Source organism: Sesamum indicum, linkage group LG6 (genome assembly GCF_000512975.1).
Source record: "Sesamum indicum cultivar Zhongzhi No. 13 linkage group LG6, S_indicum_v1.0, whole genome shotgun sequence".
Taxonomy (NCBI): domain Eukaryota; kingdom Viridiplantae; phylum Streptophyta; class Magnoliopsida; order Lamiales; family Pedaliaceae; genus Sesamum; species Sesamum indicum.
Genome location: NC_026150.1, coordinates 25,070,783 through 25,088,604, shown reverse-complemented (window position 1 = coordinate 25,088,604; position 17,822 = coordinate 25,070,783). Strand labels below are relative to the sequence as shown.

At 37.4% G+C, this 17,822-nt stretch overlaps 2 protein-coding genes across 4 annotated transcripts; one reads left to right on the top strand and one right to left on the bottom strand.

The window, feature by feature from the left end:
• On the top strand, nt 6,429–11,248 carry LOC105165798 (probable polyamine aminopropyl transferase). 3 transcript variants are annotated; one of them, XM_011084932.2, is made up of 9 exons: nt 6,429–6,697; nt 6,938–7,278; nt 7,357–7,409; nt 7,891–7,950; nt 8,078–8,155; nt 8,430–8,559; nt 8,887–8,939; nt 9,890–10,075; nt 10,743–11,248. In XM_011084932.2, the coding sequence occupies exons 2-9, from the start codon at nt 6,939–6,941 to the stop codon at nt 10,878–10,880; spliced, it is 1,038 nt and encodes a 345-aa protein (XP_011083234.1). In that variant the 5' UTR covers nt 6,429–6,697; nt 6,938; the 3' UTR covers nt 10,881–11,248. The 3 variants fall into 3 exon arrangements, with proteins under 3 accessions (XP_011083234.1, XP_020550343.1, XP_011083235.1); XM_020694684.1 differs by having other exon boundaries at nt 6,935–7,278; XM_011084933.2 differs by having other exon boundaries at nt 6,922–7,278.
• Nucleotides 11,458–13,699, bottom strand: LOC105165797 (probable aquaporin NIP5-1). The gene is made up of 4 exons (XM_011084931.2): nt 12,945–13,699; nt 12,263–12,682; nt 12,101–12,162; nt 11,458–12,008 (listed from the first exon to the last, which is right to left on the bottom strand). Exons 1-4 carry the CDS (start codon nt 13,167–13,169, stop codon nt 11,813–11,815), a joined length of 903 nt encoding a protein of 300 aa, XP_011083233.1. The 5' UTR covers nt 13,170–13,699; the 3' UTR covers nt 11,458–11,812.

Genomic DNA, 17,822 nt, shown 5'->3' with positions numbered 1-17,822 from the left:
AGACCTACCTCTGATTAAAAACCTAGAGGAGGAGCTGAGCTGAGCTATCTTTGCTTTTGGGCCGACCCAACGTTGGCTTATGGGCTGTCTTCACAAGAACAAAAACAATCCACTATCAGTAAATAACGATACCTCAAATAATCTCCGACTCTCTGCCCTGTAACCCTTTCCACAAGCCAGTTTTCTTCGTTTTTAATTTCCCTTTTGGTAGACTTCTTGAAAATTAATTGTTCTATAGACAGGAACACCCTAATTATAGGATTACATTTTTTATTTTAAATTCTATTATATTTTATATTCTATTTAATATATATAATACAAAGTTCACGTTATTTATTTTGTTTCAAAACATATTTTATACAATATATACATTAAGATCCGTTTAAAGGTGACAGACAAGCCAAGCCAGCTCGCGAGTCGATTTGGAGCTCGACTCTAGCTTCTAACAAGCTCGAGCTCGAGTTCGAGCACAAAATACTCTGTTCAAAAGCTCGCAAGCGGCAAGCCTCGAGCTCGAGCTCGAGCCCAAAATACTCTGTTCAAAAGCTCGCAAGCGGCAAGCTTTTCTCAATTTTTTAATATATATTTAACTCATATATTATAATTATTAAGTAATATCACATATTTTAAATTTATTTAATGATAAACTATGGTAGTTTTATTTATATATCTAGTCTCTGTACAAAAATAAGCTTAATCAACAAGTTACTAAGTTCATAGTATATTTTATTTTTTATTAATTATGAATTTTTAAATTATCTAATAGTTGGAAAATTAGGAATATATTTTTGTTAAAAATAATTTGGGCTTGTCAATCTAACATAATGAATAAAAATTCTAACAAATATTTTATTTTAATGATAAAATTAAGAAAAAAAAAACTCGAGCTCGAGCTATAATTTTTGAGCTCAAGCTCGAGTTAGAATTTTTTTGTCGAGCTTGACTTGTTTACACCCCTAGCCCGATTCACTTTGAGGATGGAATTAAATAAGTGATAAAATTGCCGATATTACTAGTAAGGCATTTACTTACTTGTTTTAAGAAGAACATAATAATTTTATGTTGTGTTCTTTATTAGTTCCTTGTCAATTTTGTGGACAAACTACATTTTGGTCCTTGTTTCCCAAATTTATATTCCTATCAAAAGGTTTGCCCCAAATTAAACATTTTGCCCTACGCAACTTTGCCACTGTAGCTGCTTTTTTGACGCTCCAAATCTGCCACTCATGTATAAATTTCATCACAATTTCGTCTTTATCAATTGTTAAAATTCCAATCTCATTCTTCTTTTTTGAAACTATATTTTTTTTTATATTTTTTTTAAAATCTCATCATTTTTTAGGCTACAGCAACATCTATTAACTAAACAAAGCTGCTGCTAATTTTTAAAATTTTTAAATTTGACAAGTTACTTTCAACAATTGTTGACTCGAATTTATAATTTAACGAATTTATGTTATAGGTTCGATTATAATATCAAACTCGCGAAGTAGTGATTAGTCAAGAAAATATGATGCAATTGGAGAAAATTCAAGCAATCGTCACTGATTTGCTTTGAGTTTACGAAATCGTCTTGAATTTTACTTGTGTGACAATATCCTTGTGACTAAGACGTCTTGGACCAATGCCAACCCCAGACGTCGCTTCCGAGATTGCTCGAGCGCATATGTGTACCTATTTTTTATTTTTTAATATGCTGGATTAATTTGAAAAGATTAAAATAATTTGCTAATAACAATATTTTGCCTATGTTTAGGGTCCCCCGATATGTGATCATAGTGTGGCTACAATTCGTGGTTTATTGAAGAAGATCAATAGTTACCAGAAGAAGGTTACTGAAAAATTGATATGCTACGAATCGAACTAAGTCGGGCAAAATAAGATAAGAAATATATTATAATTTTAGCAATGTTTTTATTTTCTATCATTATGATAATAATATTATGTGAGTTTCGTGAAGTGGGTAAGAAAATAAATATGTTGGAGATTGGTGGTTGACAAGACCACTCATGCATAAGGAATAAGTGTGTAGTAGTTTTATGTATTTTGTATTTGGTAGCTTTTGGCATGTAGTAAAGCAATGGAATATGTTCTAAAAACTTGTACACTTCTACCTATTGTCAATCATCTGTATTGTTTGCTACTTCATTCACGTGAATTAAAATGCAGCATTTTATTGTATGAGAATGGAGTGTTTACGCTTGTATTTATGTATAAAATAAGAGTCTGCCCACTAAAAATAGAAATGCGTAATTTGTAACAGCCATAGAGTCGTTCCAACAATAATAGTTTTTGGTACAAATTTGTAAAGGATAAGTTGTGATGATGTCATGGCGGAGAGAAATTAAATTTCACTAAGTTGTTAACGTCACAAGCCATTTAAAAGGCTGTTACAAAATGAATATATCACAAAAGTCGTTACCGCATAAAGACTGTTACAATTTGTCACGGTTTTTGTACTTGTTCTTTAAAATTAGAGACGGCAAAATATGGAAGAAGAGCATGAGGAGGTTATAAATTTTGTAGACACAAAATAAGAATTGAAGTCAAAACCACAGACGGTGTTGCTTTTCAATGGATCTACTTCTAATCAAAAAGTAAAACCACTAGTCAAAAATGCTACCTAATTGCAAAAAAGCAAGTGAGAATAAAAGGCGTCACCCTACTAAGATCAAGAGACGGAGGTACCAAGCCCACGAGAATGCCGAAATGTATAAGGAGTGCACCAAGATATGACATAAATCTCACATGAGAAAAAAAAAATTTAAGGATGGTGACAAATGGCACCACAACGACAAGGGCCTCATTGGAGTGGATTGGCAAAGGATCAAGCACTACCTCTTTCACTTTATTTTTATCTCTTATATTATTTATTTCACTCACTTTTTGCCTTCATCTGGTGTTAGAAGGACCTCCACAAGCATTTGAAGTCTCGTTCACATCAGCATCAAGATAGTTTCAGTCGCCTACTCTCCTCCTTGCTAGGACTCCGCCAGCCCCACACACTCAGGAAGGTTCCTCCTCCTTTATTTTCCTTATTGTCCGTAGGGTATAAGACATTGAAGGCAATGTCATTCTTAAGTGTGGAGGGAATTGTAAGCCTTCGTGATATGCTTGGTCGAGATTTATTAATTTTAGAGTTGCAAAGATGAATCTTGTTCCTCTACATCCCATATTGACCCTTGTTGACATGATTGGTGAATGCACTATTAGGATTCTGAGAGATAATTGACATAAATAGGAAAGAATTCAAACTTGGCACACCTGTTTTGATTGTCTTGATAATTATTTTGAATGATGAATGCTTTCAAGTAACACACATAATTCAATTTTTGTAAGCTTTTGGGCCTTATGAGCACATCTTATTGCTCTAATATTTTGTTTGTTTGTGTGATATTATCTTTGATTTGATTTTCTAGAACTTGCTCGATTATACATGTTGAGGCTACATTTGTTGATTTGGGTGTGGTGAATGTGATAAGGGCATGGACTTAACTAAAATATTTTGTTAAGCCTGCACAAATGACCATCCTCAGTAGTCCAAAATAACCTTTTGAGTTTCTATGTTTTTTTCTTGCTTCCAACCTCAACCTAAAGCTCCATTGTAACTTGAAAAATACCCTTTGATTCTACCTAATTCACTATCTAATAATAGAGATGTGATATAAGAGCAAGCATATGGTAAAATCTTGCCACGACATGACTTAAGAGTTGTCTATTTCACCTTAAACACTTTGAGCGTATTGAGTGAATCTTAAGTGAGGGTGTTAATTCACTTGCATTTTGATTCTGAAACGATTGTTGATGCAATTGATTCATTGTGTGGCTTGTGTGAATTTGTACTATGAAGTCTGTTGTCGCTTGTGCCTTGACAGTAAATTCATTTTAAATGTTGATGTAAGTAAAAATGGGGTAGAATGAATGGGATTATCTTTGAAAGGGGGATGATTGAATAGAATTGTTACATGCTAAGGACAAACATGGCTTAAGTGTGGGGTAGTTTGATTAGTGAATATTATATGATACATTTTGGTATTGATATCCCTATATTCTTGTGATATCATGCTTGTTCTTGGATTTATTTGTGATATTTTACGTGCTTTCATGTAAAAGGAGCAAGTCTCAAGAAAACATCTCAAGTACGAGAAAAGTCTAAAAATCCAGCAAAATGCATATCAAGAATAATCCGTGACCCAAGGGTTATAAAAAGTCACAAGACAGAAGATCGAAGTCAGTTTAACCCGTAACCCACAAGTTATCAGGAATCCGTCTAACAAAGAACTGAATTAAGAGTAACCTTTAATCCATGGGTTATCAGACATGCGTTGGGTGGAAATTGAAGAGCCCCCAACATAATTGTTGAGTCAAAATATTATGTGAAGAAACTTAGTTTCTTATAATTATGTGGAGAAGTTTAGTAGGAATAGGATTAGGAATGAAAGAGGTAAAGATAGACTAAAAATTAGGACTCTTGGGAACTAATATAAATAGGAGGAAGAGAAGAAGGTTAAGGAGTTATTTTGCTAGAGAAAATTCTAAAATTCACATCAAAGCAATGAAGAGAAGAGAAGGAGACGAGTGGTGGAGTAGATTCGGCACCAGAGTGACAGTCGTTCAAGCCTAATTTTCTATACCATGAATTTTTCTACATATTTCCTCTTTGTGTTTTTCTAGTTAACATTGGAGAACCTAATTGCGACATTGTTTTAAGTATTTTATCAAATTAATTTACAACTTTATTTTCATATATCCATGAGTTACTGTGCTTGTTTTACGATTTGAGAGCCTAATCAACTCTTAGATTTTGATTAATTATGTTGATGAACTAAAAGAGAATTCGATATAGTGGAAAGGTAATTCATGATGTGAATTACACGATACGTAGACATACATAGATGTGATTCGTCTAGTTACACAGGTTTTTCACAGATCTTAATTAATGCATTATTGTCACGAGTTTTAGATTGGAGGAATCCACTATTTTCTTGCTAATAATAGGTTTGGTATAGTTCGAGAGAGTATATTGAATTAACTTGGGAAAAAGCTCAGTGTATGAAAACATTGCTTGCTAGATCAATTTGTGATTTCACATATTGGTACAATTAGGTGGACCAATAACTTTCGTATCTCTTACATCTTTGTATCTTCTCAAACATGTTCCTTTAGCTTATTTTCATTAGTAATTGTTTTAGTAATAGTTAATCTATCATTTGATTCACGATAGTTCAAATAATCGCATATTAGTTATAGTTTTGGTACTTGTTTCATTTAAATCCTTGTGGGAACGATATTTACTACTTGATAGCTAGTGCACTTCCTAGTGACATATACATACTTTGGCAATCACTAACCTGGTATTCATGTCAAACTCCCCGAGCTCTACTACCCATTTGACCATTCGACCTGAAGCATCTGGCTTTGACATGACTTGCTTTAGCGGGTAATTGGTGAGAATTACAATAGGATGCGACTGGAAATAGGGTCATAGCTTCCTTGCAATTGTGAGTAGCGCTAACGCTAGCTTCTTGATCTGAATATACTTTTTTTCTGCACTCTGCAACATTTTACTAACATAATATAGGGTTTTGCCTCCATCACCCTCCTTGGCCAATACCGAGCTTACCGCATCATCCGACACGACCAAGTATATGTATAGAGTCTCTTCGATCTCCGAGTTCGCCAGCAATGGTGGGGTCGTTAAATATGTCTTAAGATCCTTCAGCGCTTGCTCGCATTCTTCTGTCTACTTGAAACTTTTACCTTCCTTAGGACCTTGAGAAAGGGAAAATTTTTTTCCACCGACCTAGCAATGAAATGATTGAGAGAGATTTTTTCTATTAGCTTTTGGACCTCTTTGATCGTTTTGGACTAGCTTAATTGCATCATTGCACCGATCTTTTTTGGATTTGCTTCGATGCCCTTTTCACTGACCATATACCCCAAAAACTTACCTCCTTCAACTCTGAATGTGCACTATGGGATTTAGCTTTATTCCGTACACTCTCATTATCTCGAAGCCCTTCTCTAGATGTTTTAAGTGCTCACCCTCCTTCTTGCTTTTGACGAGCATGTCATCTACATAAATTTCCATAGTATGAGTATGAGATTATATATTTACATATAAAGTAATATTTATATATTATTTTGAAATTTATTACACATATATATATTTTATATTATATAATATATAATATTAGATAAGGGCAAAATTGTAAAAACAAAATGCATTTTTCGAATCCATAATCTCAATCAATGCACGTGTACCACAATTTCTGACCTCAGGAGATTTTTTGAATTTTTTTTATATCACAAAAGTATAATTGAATAAAATTTTTTGAACATTGTTATTATCCCATGATTCCTTTTTTTTCCTTTTAAGTATATATGATAAGACGATCGCTAAAATAAACAATATTGCTTCAATTGCTCGCATTTACTGGGTAATGATCACAAAGAACAGTTTGAGCAGAGTTTTCGAATATAGTTCCATGGATGGTTGTACAAGACAGAGGTGGATAATTTCCATATCAAAAGAAAAAAGAAAGAGGTGGATAATCGACATCATATAACAAAGAGGTGTAGTTGAACAAGTAGTGTCTGCTGCAAAAAGATATACATAAATTAAGGGACATGGGACGTCTGAAGAAAGCCGTGGTTACTGGTTAGAGATAAGGCGTTCAAGGTTTGACAGCCTCAGGTTTGAACCCTCTCTTAATTACCAGTCATCGACTCTGCATTCTCTGAGTATCTGTATCTGTTGTAATCAGTATTTATTTCTTTGAGAAGATGTACAATAATAATGCTTTTCCCTCCCTTCATTACTTGGATGTTCGGGTGCTTTCACGGATTTCAGCTCTTAATAATGTTAGAAATCGTTTTACTGCTTATTTAATTCAAGAATCATCACAAAATGTAATATAGGCTTCATTCGTAGCAGTATGAGCACGATGATGGGCTGCTCATTGCAATTGCGACTGCCTCCTTCTCCTCCTCCTACTCTTTGCTATTCCTCCTATTCCTTTTTACTGCCAACAACCGCTGCCAAATCACCAACTTCAAGATGCTACGGTTCTAGTTCTACTACTAGTGCTGCTGCTGCTGCTCGCAAGAAAGGCAAACAGGTGAAAGCTGTATTACAGTCCGGAGCAGCCCAGAAACCAGAGAAAGAAGTTGAAGATGAAGATGATTTTCAAGTCCTCACAGCCATCAAGACCGCTTACAACCACATTATAATCCTGGACACTCCCAAGTCAAGGCTTCTGCTTCTCGACTCCACTCGTATTATTCCTCGCTCTCTTCTCAATTTTCTGTTGCGCCTGTTCTCCACCCTAACTTCTCATTCTTTTGCTGATGCAGATAATGTTCACAGCATGCTTAACAAAGGAACTAAGTGGACTGGTTCATACTGGGTATGTCCCTTCTGTTATATTGCTTAATTTTATTTTATTTTATTTTTTGTGTCTAAATGTTTAAAGCTGATGGAAAGACAGTAGTTTAAATTTTAGTAGTTAAATGACGTGGACTTCGTTGATCATGTTTCTTTTACCAGAATTTGCAATTCTGTTGTCTTCTTGTTATCTAATTAATGATCAACCACATACATTTTTGCTGGGGGTCTTCTCTTTTGTTGTGGTGAAGATGGCAACAATTTTGGTATAAACTGCATCATGAAATGACCGGCTTATCTCTTCAATGCATTTTCTGTATTAAATGGCTGTTGAGTCTTTCTTTCAACCACCCTATAAAACCAAAGAGAAGAAAGTCTCGATCGTTCCACGAAAAGGCTAGAACCATAATTTTCCATCATGTCATAATTCATTTATTACTATAAGAAAATAAGTTTTCACCTAAGCTTATGAGGTCTGCTTGTAATCCACTTCACTTTTGCAGGATGAGTTTGCTACATTGCCACCTTTGCTTCCACAGGGTCCCATTGCAATCTTTGGCTTGGTAATAGAACTGTTTTTGCTCTAATACTTGAATTATTTTTGCTTCTCTAGTTGCTGCATTAGGGAATAGCTCATTTGAAAGTTTCTTCCCGAATTGGTATATTAGATAACTTGGCAAAAGTTTGCAGGGTGGAGGAACATCTGCACACCTGATGCTTGATTTATGGCCTTCGTTGCAGCTGGAAGGCTGGGAGATAGATGAAATTGTAATAATCCTAATAATTCTTCCTACTTTGAGATTCTATTGTTTGCTGCTACATTTTCATTTCATCACTTGTTCACTTTCTTCTAAATGGAAACCAGAAATGTATGAACATTTCTGTGGATGCTTATGTTTACCATTGATAGCCGATAGACCTAATTGCATTTTAAGTAGCTAGGAACATACACTAAAAAGAAGCTTTATTCATTTATTCTAGGTTAGTGCTCTCGGAAAATCTTTTCATAATTAGTTCTAGTGACACTTCTATTTGATGCCAGTTAATAGATAAATCAAGGGACTACCTAGGCCTGTGTGACCTCGAGAAGCACACTGCGGATGGTGGAGTACTTAATATTCACATTGGTGATGCATTTTCTCCAGATGCGGCTATTTCTGGTGGATACGCTGGTAAAACTTATGGGCATTGCAGAAGAGTAGTATAATCTTATTCTTCCAGTAGAAGTGTGGTTAAGGTGTTATCTATATTTTTTGGTTAGAAACATTATGGATCCTTATCTTTCGCTGACAGTTTTTGATTTTTATTATATCGTCACGATTGAGGTTTAAATGCATCAGCATTTGTCTTCAGTGGCATATATCTCCTTGCATTTTTCTTGAAATGATAAGTTCCTATCTATACTTGCAATGTGCAAATGATGGTACAACATAAATGCTGAAGAGTATGCTTTCCTGATTATATAACTGCTAACTTATTTCTGTTCAAACAAACTGCAGGAATCATAGTTGATTTGTTTGCAGAGGGAAAGGCTTTGCCACAGTTAGAACAGGTACTAATCATTCACTGGGCTTAGTGTGTATTACATTGTGTATCCATGGCGCTTAAAAACTATCATGATCTGATACCTTTAGTTCGGAAATGTGATACAGTTCCTCTCTACAGCTCGTTCTCTTGATCCATGAACTGATTTTAATAATTTTCTTCCTTTGTTTTTTATTCTGAAGGTTTCCAACTCTACTAGTCTCTAGCAATTGTATGTGGTGCTGGAATTTGTAATAACAGATCTATCGTACAAGGATTAGATATCTGTTGTTATTGGAAAATTGAAAACCTCATCATACTGTTAGTTCTAGATAGTAAAAGGGATGAATATGATTCATATACTTATTATACCAAAATGCAAACATTATTGTGTACGAGAAGTGTTTTAGTCCCCAATACTTGGGTGATCTGCTTTTCCACATTGCATGAAAGTCATTATCAAAGAGAAAGATAATCAAGATGGTTGGCCTTGGACCAAAATAAACAAAGTCATGCAGTTCTTTGGTTAAATAATCAAAAGAACTGTAGAAAGAACACTGACCTAAGATTTTATGTTAATCTATGGATGCTTATACATCTGAGCACTTTTGGTCTTTAAGTTTGTCCCCTTTTGGAGGATTACTTACATAGATTATCAACGTGCAGTCCAACATATCATGCATGGTTTTATTTGGTTTATTCACTAGAAATACCTTCATTCCACTAATAAAGGAATTAAGAAAATATGTGAAGAAGAATCAGGAAATAGAAGTTCTTGAGCGTAATTTGTCAGAGAGCTGCTACTTTTTTTTTATTTTATTTTTTTCAGTTTTCTGATAATCTTCAAAAGTCTGGTTTCGGACATGGTAATATCTAATTATACAAACTGCAAAAAGTTTGTCTCATTGATATTGTATGTGTCCTTGCTAGCATTTTTCAATTTACCTGCAATGGTTGTGCTTTTCTGATCTCAACCAGGCTGCTACTTGGCTGGAACTCTATGATAGATTGATGCCTAATGGCCGCTTTATGGTGAATTGCGGTGCTGGTGAAGATAGATTGACTGCTAACAATGCGGTATCTCAACATGATGGTTCATCAATAGATGGCACTTGGAAGCTAAATGCTACCATTAGGGCCCTATGTGAAGCATTTCCTGGACAGGTAGGGTATTTCTTATATTCAAGTTATACTTTTAACATCTGCTAATGTTAAGGCTATTGGGTGGGCATAAATATAAGAGTTTCTGGTATGCTTATAGAGCATGAGAATAACAAACTCTATGTAAATAAGTCCCGAGAATGAAATACGGCCTGTTCATGCCTGATCTTGCAGAAATTTCATAACCTGTAGCCCTGAAAACTCAAGGACCATATAAAGAAAATAACTACAATATACAAAGTACAATAAATTAGCCATATCTAACACAATTTAAAGGAATGCAGTCTCCCTTCATTCCTGATCTTGTAGAAATTTTATAACCTGTAGCCGGGAAAACTCGAGGACCATATAAAGAAAATAACGAAAATGTACACTGTGCAGTAATTAGCCATATTGAACACAATCTAATGGATTCACATAGGCTGGATTCTTTGATCAAACTTCCTTTGCTCTGTTCCACTTTGTATATATACTCCAGTTTATCTTTATTGCTCATCATTTGAGTGGATTCCACAACTCTTGAAGAAAGGAGGCATGAATACTATTTAACTTATAGATGTAAATTGGATCGTACTTGGAGACGAACATCAAATCAATACATTTTTTGCTCTGTTAGGTTTGACTGTTACTTGATTTTTGGTTGGTCTGAGCTCACGATTCGAAATATCAGGTGAACTGGAAAAAGATGCCTCAAAGTGCATGCGAGAACTATCTTGCTCTGACTGGATCGTTGCCAGATTTGTGTACCTGGAGTGATGCTCTCCCTAACGAACTCAAGTCAAGTGTCAATCAGTGGCGGGCTTGTTAACATTCATGACAGATGATGGGCACTAATTACTGGTGTGAGCTTCACTCTCTTGACATCATTAATAAGGAGGTTCTATTTGTAACTGGCTCGCGCAGCGCTAAAAAGATAATTAAACTGATCTATCCATTGTCCCTCTGCAAGTCAATTATCTGATCTCAGAAGCTAGAATCATTTATATACAACCATCAACCATGCATCATTAATCTGATGTTTTACAGGACTCTTTCCTATGATCTTCATTCAACTTATTAATTTTTCTAGCAGAAAATGGGAATATAGCTTCTTATGTTTGGTGTATATAATGGACAAGAAGTTGGTGGTTAAGTTAATTATGAAATTGTTGGAAGCTGATTGATATGTTTCTGGTAGATGGTTTGTTTTTTCTCTTTATTTTCCCAACAGATAACAAGTAGACTACTCCGAAACAGTACAACAGACATGGAGGACAGATAACTAGTAGACGACTCTGAAACAGCACAACAGACATGGAGGGGCTTCCCCGGCTAAACAGAAAATTAGTTTCCAGAGTAATAGCTAAGGTTCTTGGCACATTATCTCAATATAGAGTTGGTAGATATTCCTTGGAATAATGGTCTAGTTATCAAACAATAGAAAATAACTTACTTATGCATGAACAATAAGGCACACCGTTCACCAGTGGTAGTTACCACACAGAAACAACCAACATATAAGTCACAATCAACAAGGGCAGAGTGCATTGTTTTTGTGTTGCACACAAATTTGATCACACTAGTAGCGTTTGGTGGAAACCATCACAAGTCCAAGCACTATTTATTCAAATTAAACAACCATCAAGGGCGGGCTGCTGTAAATTCGCCCCTGGCCTTTATTCCAGCACCAAACTCAACTTTCAAACTTCTTCACAGAGTAGCACACATTCATGAATATCAATAGCAGCAGCAGTGAGAGTGCTAGCGGCGGAAGCTCCTAACCTGGCGGGGCTCTTCTTCGTCTTCAGATCGGAGCTTGACCAAGGTGTAGATAGCTGCCCCAGCAACAGCTCCAAGCGTCGGTGCCACCAGATATATCCATATCGACTTGTAATTCCCAGCTGCAACTGCTGGCCCTAGTGTTCGCACTGGATTCATGGAGCCACCGCTGGATGGCCTGCTCCCAATTACAACAATCACTTAATAAGAAAAAAGTAGGATCAATGGGTGAATGAAGGATAAATTAATATTTAAGTTTAGAGTCAGCACCCAGCCACCAGAATATTAAGCATAACAGTAGCTCCGACAGCTATTCCTGCTAATTCTCCAACCTGCATGAAGCATATCATCATCATCTATACATGATAATATTAAAATTCAATTTCAAGTTAAACAGCTGAATTTTAATGAATAATTAATTGTTCAACTCACGGCGCGGGTATCAGTGGCGACGGCAGTAACGACAAAGAGGAGATTAAAAGTAATGAGGAACTCAAGAGCGAATGCTTGGCCGGTGGTGACGGAGGGAACAGTGACTCCGCCGGACATGAAAGGATGGAATACGCCTTTAAGAGCAAATGATGCGCAAATGGAGGCAGATACCTGAGCAGCAATGTAGGCGGGAACGTGAGCCCAAGGGAAGTGGCGGAGAGCGGCAAATGCAATGGTGAGGGAGGGGTTGAGGTGGGCTCCAGAGATGTGGCCGGTGGAGAGGATGACAATCATGACGGCCAGACCCGCACATGCTGCGTTACCAATGAGCGTTTCGGCTCCGTTGTACTTTTGGTTCACTATTGGGGCAGCAGTTGCCCCGAATATCAGGATGAATGTACCCACAAACTCTGCTCCAAGCTGCACACAATACATACAGAGTCAAACTCACACACACAGTACTGACTGACTTACCCTTGCATTAATACTCCATCACATCAATATCTACAGTTTAATGAATATAATTGAATTGGGGTGGGGGTGGTTCAACAGTACTTGCACATCAATCATCTACCTAATAATTGCTTCATCGTTTTCTTTCACATATGAATTTGTAGTTGTAATAAATAAGGTGGGAGTGGGAGTGGAGGTGAAAGAGTGAAAGTAATGTTAAAGATTGTACCTTGCGAGTCAGAGAGATATCAGGGGCAGAGAAGTCGGTGAGGCAGGTGTGAGGAGCACCCCAAGTGGGCGCGTCAACTGGGAGGCACTTGCACCGAGGCATTGACTTCCGATCGTAAGACAATGAGTCCACCCGCAGCCCCGACGGCATTAGAGGAGTTGGCGTCCCCGGCGTTGCTGGTGCCGACACCGTCCCACTCCCCATCCCTACTTCATAATCTCCCATTCTACCTTACTGATGATTCCTTTTTGTTTTTTTTTGTTTTTTTTTCTTATAAGGAAGGAATTAAGAAGGGATGGATAAAAAATAAGGAGAGAGGTAGAATTACATGCTGTGCAGGTTTTTTTAAAGTTGTTGCTACACTAGATTATTCTGAATTGTACCCAGATCGATCGATCGATCTAACAACAACTTCCTATGCAAATTAATTACAGAGAGCTCATTGCTACTGTCTTTCCTTTTTTTTTTTTGTTTTTTGAGAAGGAAAAATGAAAAAGATATGAATGAAGGAGGAAGCTGAAATTACATAGTTAGAAGGCTTTTATAAAGGTGTGATTAAGGAAGGAAGAATATGGGTGAGGGATCCAGCAGGACGGATGGTATGCTATATCAGATGATGAGAAGCTGCAAGCTTAGAAATCATGAGCAGGAAGATGATAGAGTGATGAGATAGAAGAAGAAAAGAGAGAAGTTGAAGAGATAGAGAGAGTAGTGGTTGGGGTGTGCAATCAGCAGTTTGTATTGTTTGTGTTGAGATGCCAACATTATAACGAGACACAAAGTGACATTCAATTAGAGTTTTGTTTTTATTTAAATAAAAAAATACATTATATAACTGAAAAAGAAAAAGAAAAAGTCAATGGAGATGGAGGAGGAGGAGTAGTAGTGGTGCTGTATTTTATTCAACTTTTTTGCATTATTACTTGCTCTCAACTCCAACCCCAACTCGCATCTCACCACTTTTGTCTGCCCCCCCCTTTAATTTTTATTATTTTGTAAACCAACCCCTTTCATAGGACCAATACTTTACCCAATCATATTCTCCATTTCTAAAGTCAAATCGTCGACCTATATATCTACCCCCCCCCCCTTTCCCTTTCAAAATTAAAACACTAATTTTGTATTTTTGTTAGGATTACTAATATATACTTTTATTTTTCTTTTGGACTCCAATGAATTATGATGAGATGTTAAGTTATAAAACAGAGTTAGCCAGAAATGAATAGGTTGGTACATGTTCAACTCATTAGTATATTGATGAAAGAGTTTATGAGGTTGAAGTTAATTAAGTTGGGGATGAATTACTAAACTTACAATTGCAATACAGTAGTGAGATGCCCCAGTTGTTCAAAAATCTCCTCTATATTACAAGAATTTCACATGTACGGACGTTTGACCATTTAACATAGGGGTAGATTGCATTAATTTTGTCTCTCAATATGTTCATTGGTAGTTTTGGATTGGTTGGCATAGGTGTAGTAGTAGCAGCAGCATGTAGGTGCAGAGGCCTTGTTTTGTGAATGTCAAAGTGTAGCGTACAAACAGGAATACACCCCACCGCCACCACCCCTCTCTACTCTCTACTAGATCAAATCATTCAATTTGTAACCAAATACTTATTTATCCCTTTTCTTTTTATATATTTACATAATAATAATAATAATTATAAAAAAATATTATCAAAAACTGCCCTTTCCACTAATCACCCACTATACGAAGAACAATCTGCATGTACAATAGAGATAATGGCAAGGGGGACAATAGAACCACCCTCCACATGGGAGCCAAGGTTCAGCCCATGGTCGAATAGATGAGCCCGAACCCACCCGCCAACGACATCCCACTCGGAAAAGATCGTGGGTTGCCATTATATTGCGCAAGTGAAGGAAGGCTGGCCCCTTAAGGAGGCGGAGAAAACATCGACTGTGGGGAAGTGACGCGCTTTTAACTCCTGACTGAGAAAACTCTTCGGATGGAGCATGAGTTGTCATGATTGTTTCGCTAACATTGTTAGGTGAAATTATGATGCTGTCAAAATCCCAATCTACCCTCCAGTTTGATGTCACACAGACGATTCCACGAGACCCAATGAGTTTTATTCACACCCCGATTATTCCACCAAAAACTAGAGATCATATCCTGGATTTCCTATAACAAAGTGAGGGGGAGCTTGAAACATCCCATAGCATATGTCGGAACTGCCTGAATGATCAATTTGATGAGCACCTCCTTGCCCGCTTGAGAGAGGAACTTTCCATATCAACCTGTGATAATACGCTAAATATGATCCTGAATTGTAGAGAATTGGTGCCTTTTGGAGCGAGCTACTCTTGACGGGAGACCTAAGTAGAGCTCCATCTTGTTCTCCCTCTGGATGGTGAGATCAGACACAAGAAACTGACACAACTCCTCATCCGAGTTTCTACTGAAAGAGGCATAGGATTTCGAGAAATTGATTTCCTGACCTGAAGCATCCTTGTAGGTTTCCAACACCTCTTTGATAGTTAGGGAAGTTTGAGGAGAAGCCTGACAGAAAATTTGTTTATTGTCGGTAAAGGGAATATGCGTTATAGAAAGAGCAGCCTGACACACAAGGAGGCTTCGAATTAGACCCTCCCGTTCAGCATTCTATAAAAGGGAACTAAAAGATTCTGTACACAACAGGAATAAGTAAGGTGAGAGAAGGTCCCCCTGATAAAGGCCCCTCTCCGGTGTAAGAGAGTCAAAATGTTTACCACCAAGCATAAAGGAATATGAGACAGACGACGCACAAAGCATGATAAGACGAATAAGGGGGGAACCTAACCTATACATCACCTGCTCCAGGAAGGACCATTCAACCTTGTCATAGGCTTTGCTAACGTCAAGTTTGAATCTAGCCCTGTCTACCCTGAGTTTGTTGTTCAAGAAATGGTTAAGCTCAAAAGCTAACAGAATATTATCCGAGATGATCCTGTTAGGCACAAAGGCTGATTGAGATGACAAGATGATTTTTTCTAAGATAAGATTAAGAGGATTCGCTATAGCTTTCAAGGCAATTTTGTAAACCATATTGCACAAGCTAATAGGCCTAAATTGTGAGAGAGATTCCGAGTGTTTACATTTAGAATGAGCACTAAATGTGTAGAATTCAAAAATGATAGCATAAAATGAGAGTTTAGGAGATCCAACACGCAAGCAATGACATCTTTATTAACTATATTCTAGAATTTTTTGAAGAAAATGGGACATATCATCAGGTCTCAGGGATTTAAGGGGAGCCATCTGAAAAAGAGCTTTAGTGACTTCGGAAGCTATGTACGAATGCAACAAGTCCTTCCCCATACTAGCATCCACCACTGTGTGCAAGTGCTCTATTCCTTTGGCTATGGTTTCGGGCTGCGGCCGGTTGGATGATAGACAGACCCAAAATGAGAAGAGATCCACTATTAGATTCCCTTTTTGAAAGACACCCACACTTCTTTCGAGTTTTGAATTTTTGATAGAATTTGTTTTAAATTTTTGGCTCGCTTTCATGTGGAAAAATCCAATGTTACGATCTCCCTCTTTTAGCAATAACACTTTATTGCGTTGTTTCCATCTCGTTTCCTCATGAGCGGCAATGTTTTCCAACACTACTCTAATTTTAGCAATGTCCTCATTGACCGCCATGGCGACCTGTTCCGAAAGCAGTCGCCTCAAATTTCGTTCTAGGAGCTGAACATGGTTCTTATCTGTACTAAGAGCTTACTCCACTGCTTAAACTGATCCTGACAACCAACCAAATGTGCTGAAATCCCCTTTTCCTTCGTAAATCCTAGATTCAATGCCCAACTATCAGCAACAGCTTTTTGACACTCAGCCCATTGTAACCAAGTTGCCTCAAAATGCCATGGCTGAGTACCGTGAGTGTTAGGCGTGGAACTGTCAAGTAGGCAAACAACTAAGGCAACATGATCCGAATGATTCATAGGTACATGCTGAATAGATACATTGGGGAAAAGTTGAGACCATTCTATATGGGCACAAGCCCTATCAAGATGCTCCTGCAAAGTAGACTGACTACTATGACGATTACACCACATGAACAAAGGACCCGAAAAACCCAAGTTAGATAGTGTACAGTGATCCAATGCCCTTCAAAAAATTTTAATTTTCCAGTTCGGTTGAGGTGGGCCACCTAACTTCTCAAACTGGTCTAATATTTTGTTGAAATCTCTTGCACAGAGCCAGGCCCGATGAGATTGAGCATGCAGTCAGGACAAAAGCTGCCAAGTCTCAACCCTCTAATTTGTGTCCAGTTGCCCATAGATCCGAATAAACCGCCACCCGACCGAACTATCATCCAACTAAACAGTTGCATCAATATGATTTGAAAATAATTATAATTTTGGCCACAGCAAAGCCAAACCCCCACTTTTACCCTTAGAAGGAATACTAAAACCCTGTAAATCGAACCATTGCTTCAACTGATCAATACGACAAGAAGAACACTTGATTTCCGTCAAGAACACCAAGGAGGGGTTATTATCCCTGATGAGGGAGCCCAGATACTGGACTGTCCAGGCCCCTCCCTAACCCTAACAGTTCCAAATTAAGAGACTCATGGCTAACAACGGGATTGCTCCATAGTCTCCGCCTCAAAGTTTGTCACATCCAGCAAAGGAAAGGAAAGTCTGCCAATTTTGCTAGGACCCTGCAATTCCAATTCATCCCCAATTTTTCATCAAACAGTTGCTATTTTGGGAGAGAATGTGTTTAGGATCTGGGTTAGCTAATTGTGTGGAGGTCCGAGTTCGAGGGCAAGGGGTGGCTTTTTTAAGGAGAGGCTTGGACTAGGGAAGGCCACGGGAAGAGACAACGATAGGAGTAGGGGAATTTTGTGAGGGAGATTGAGAA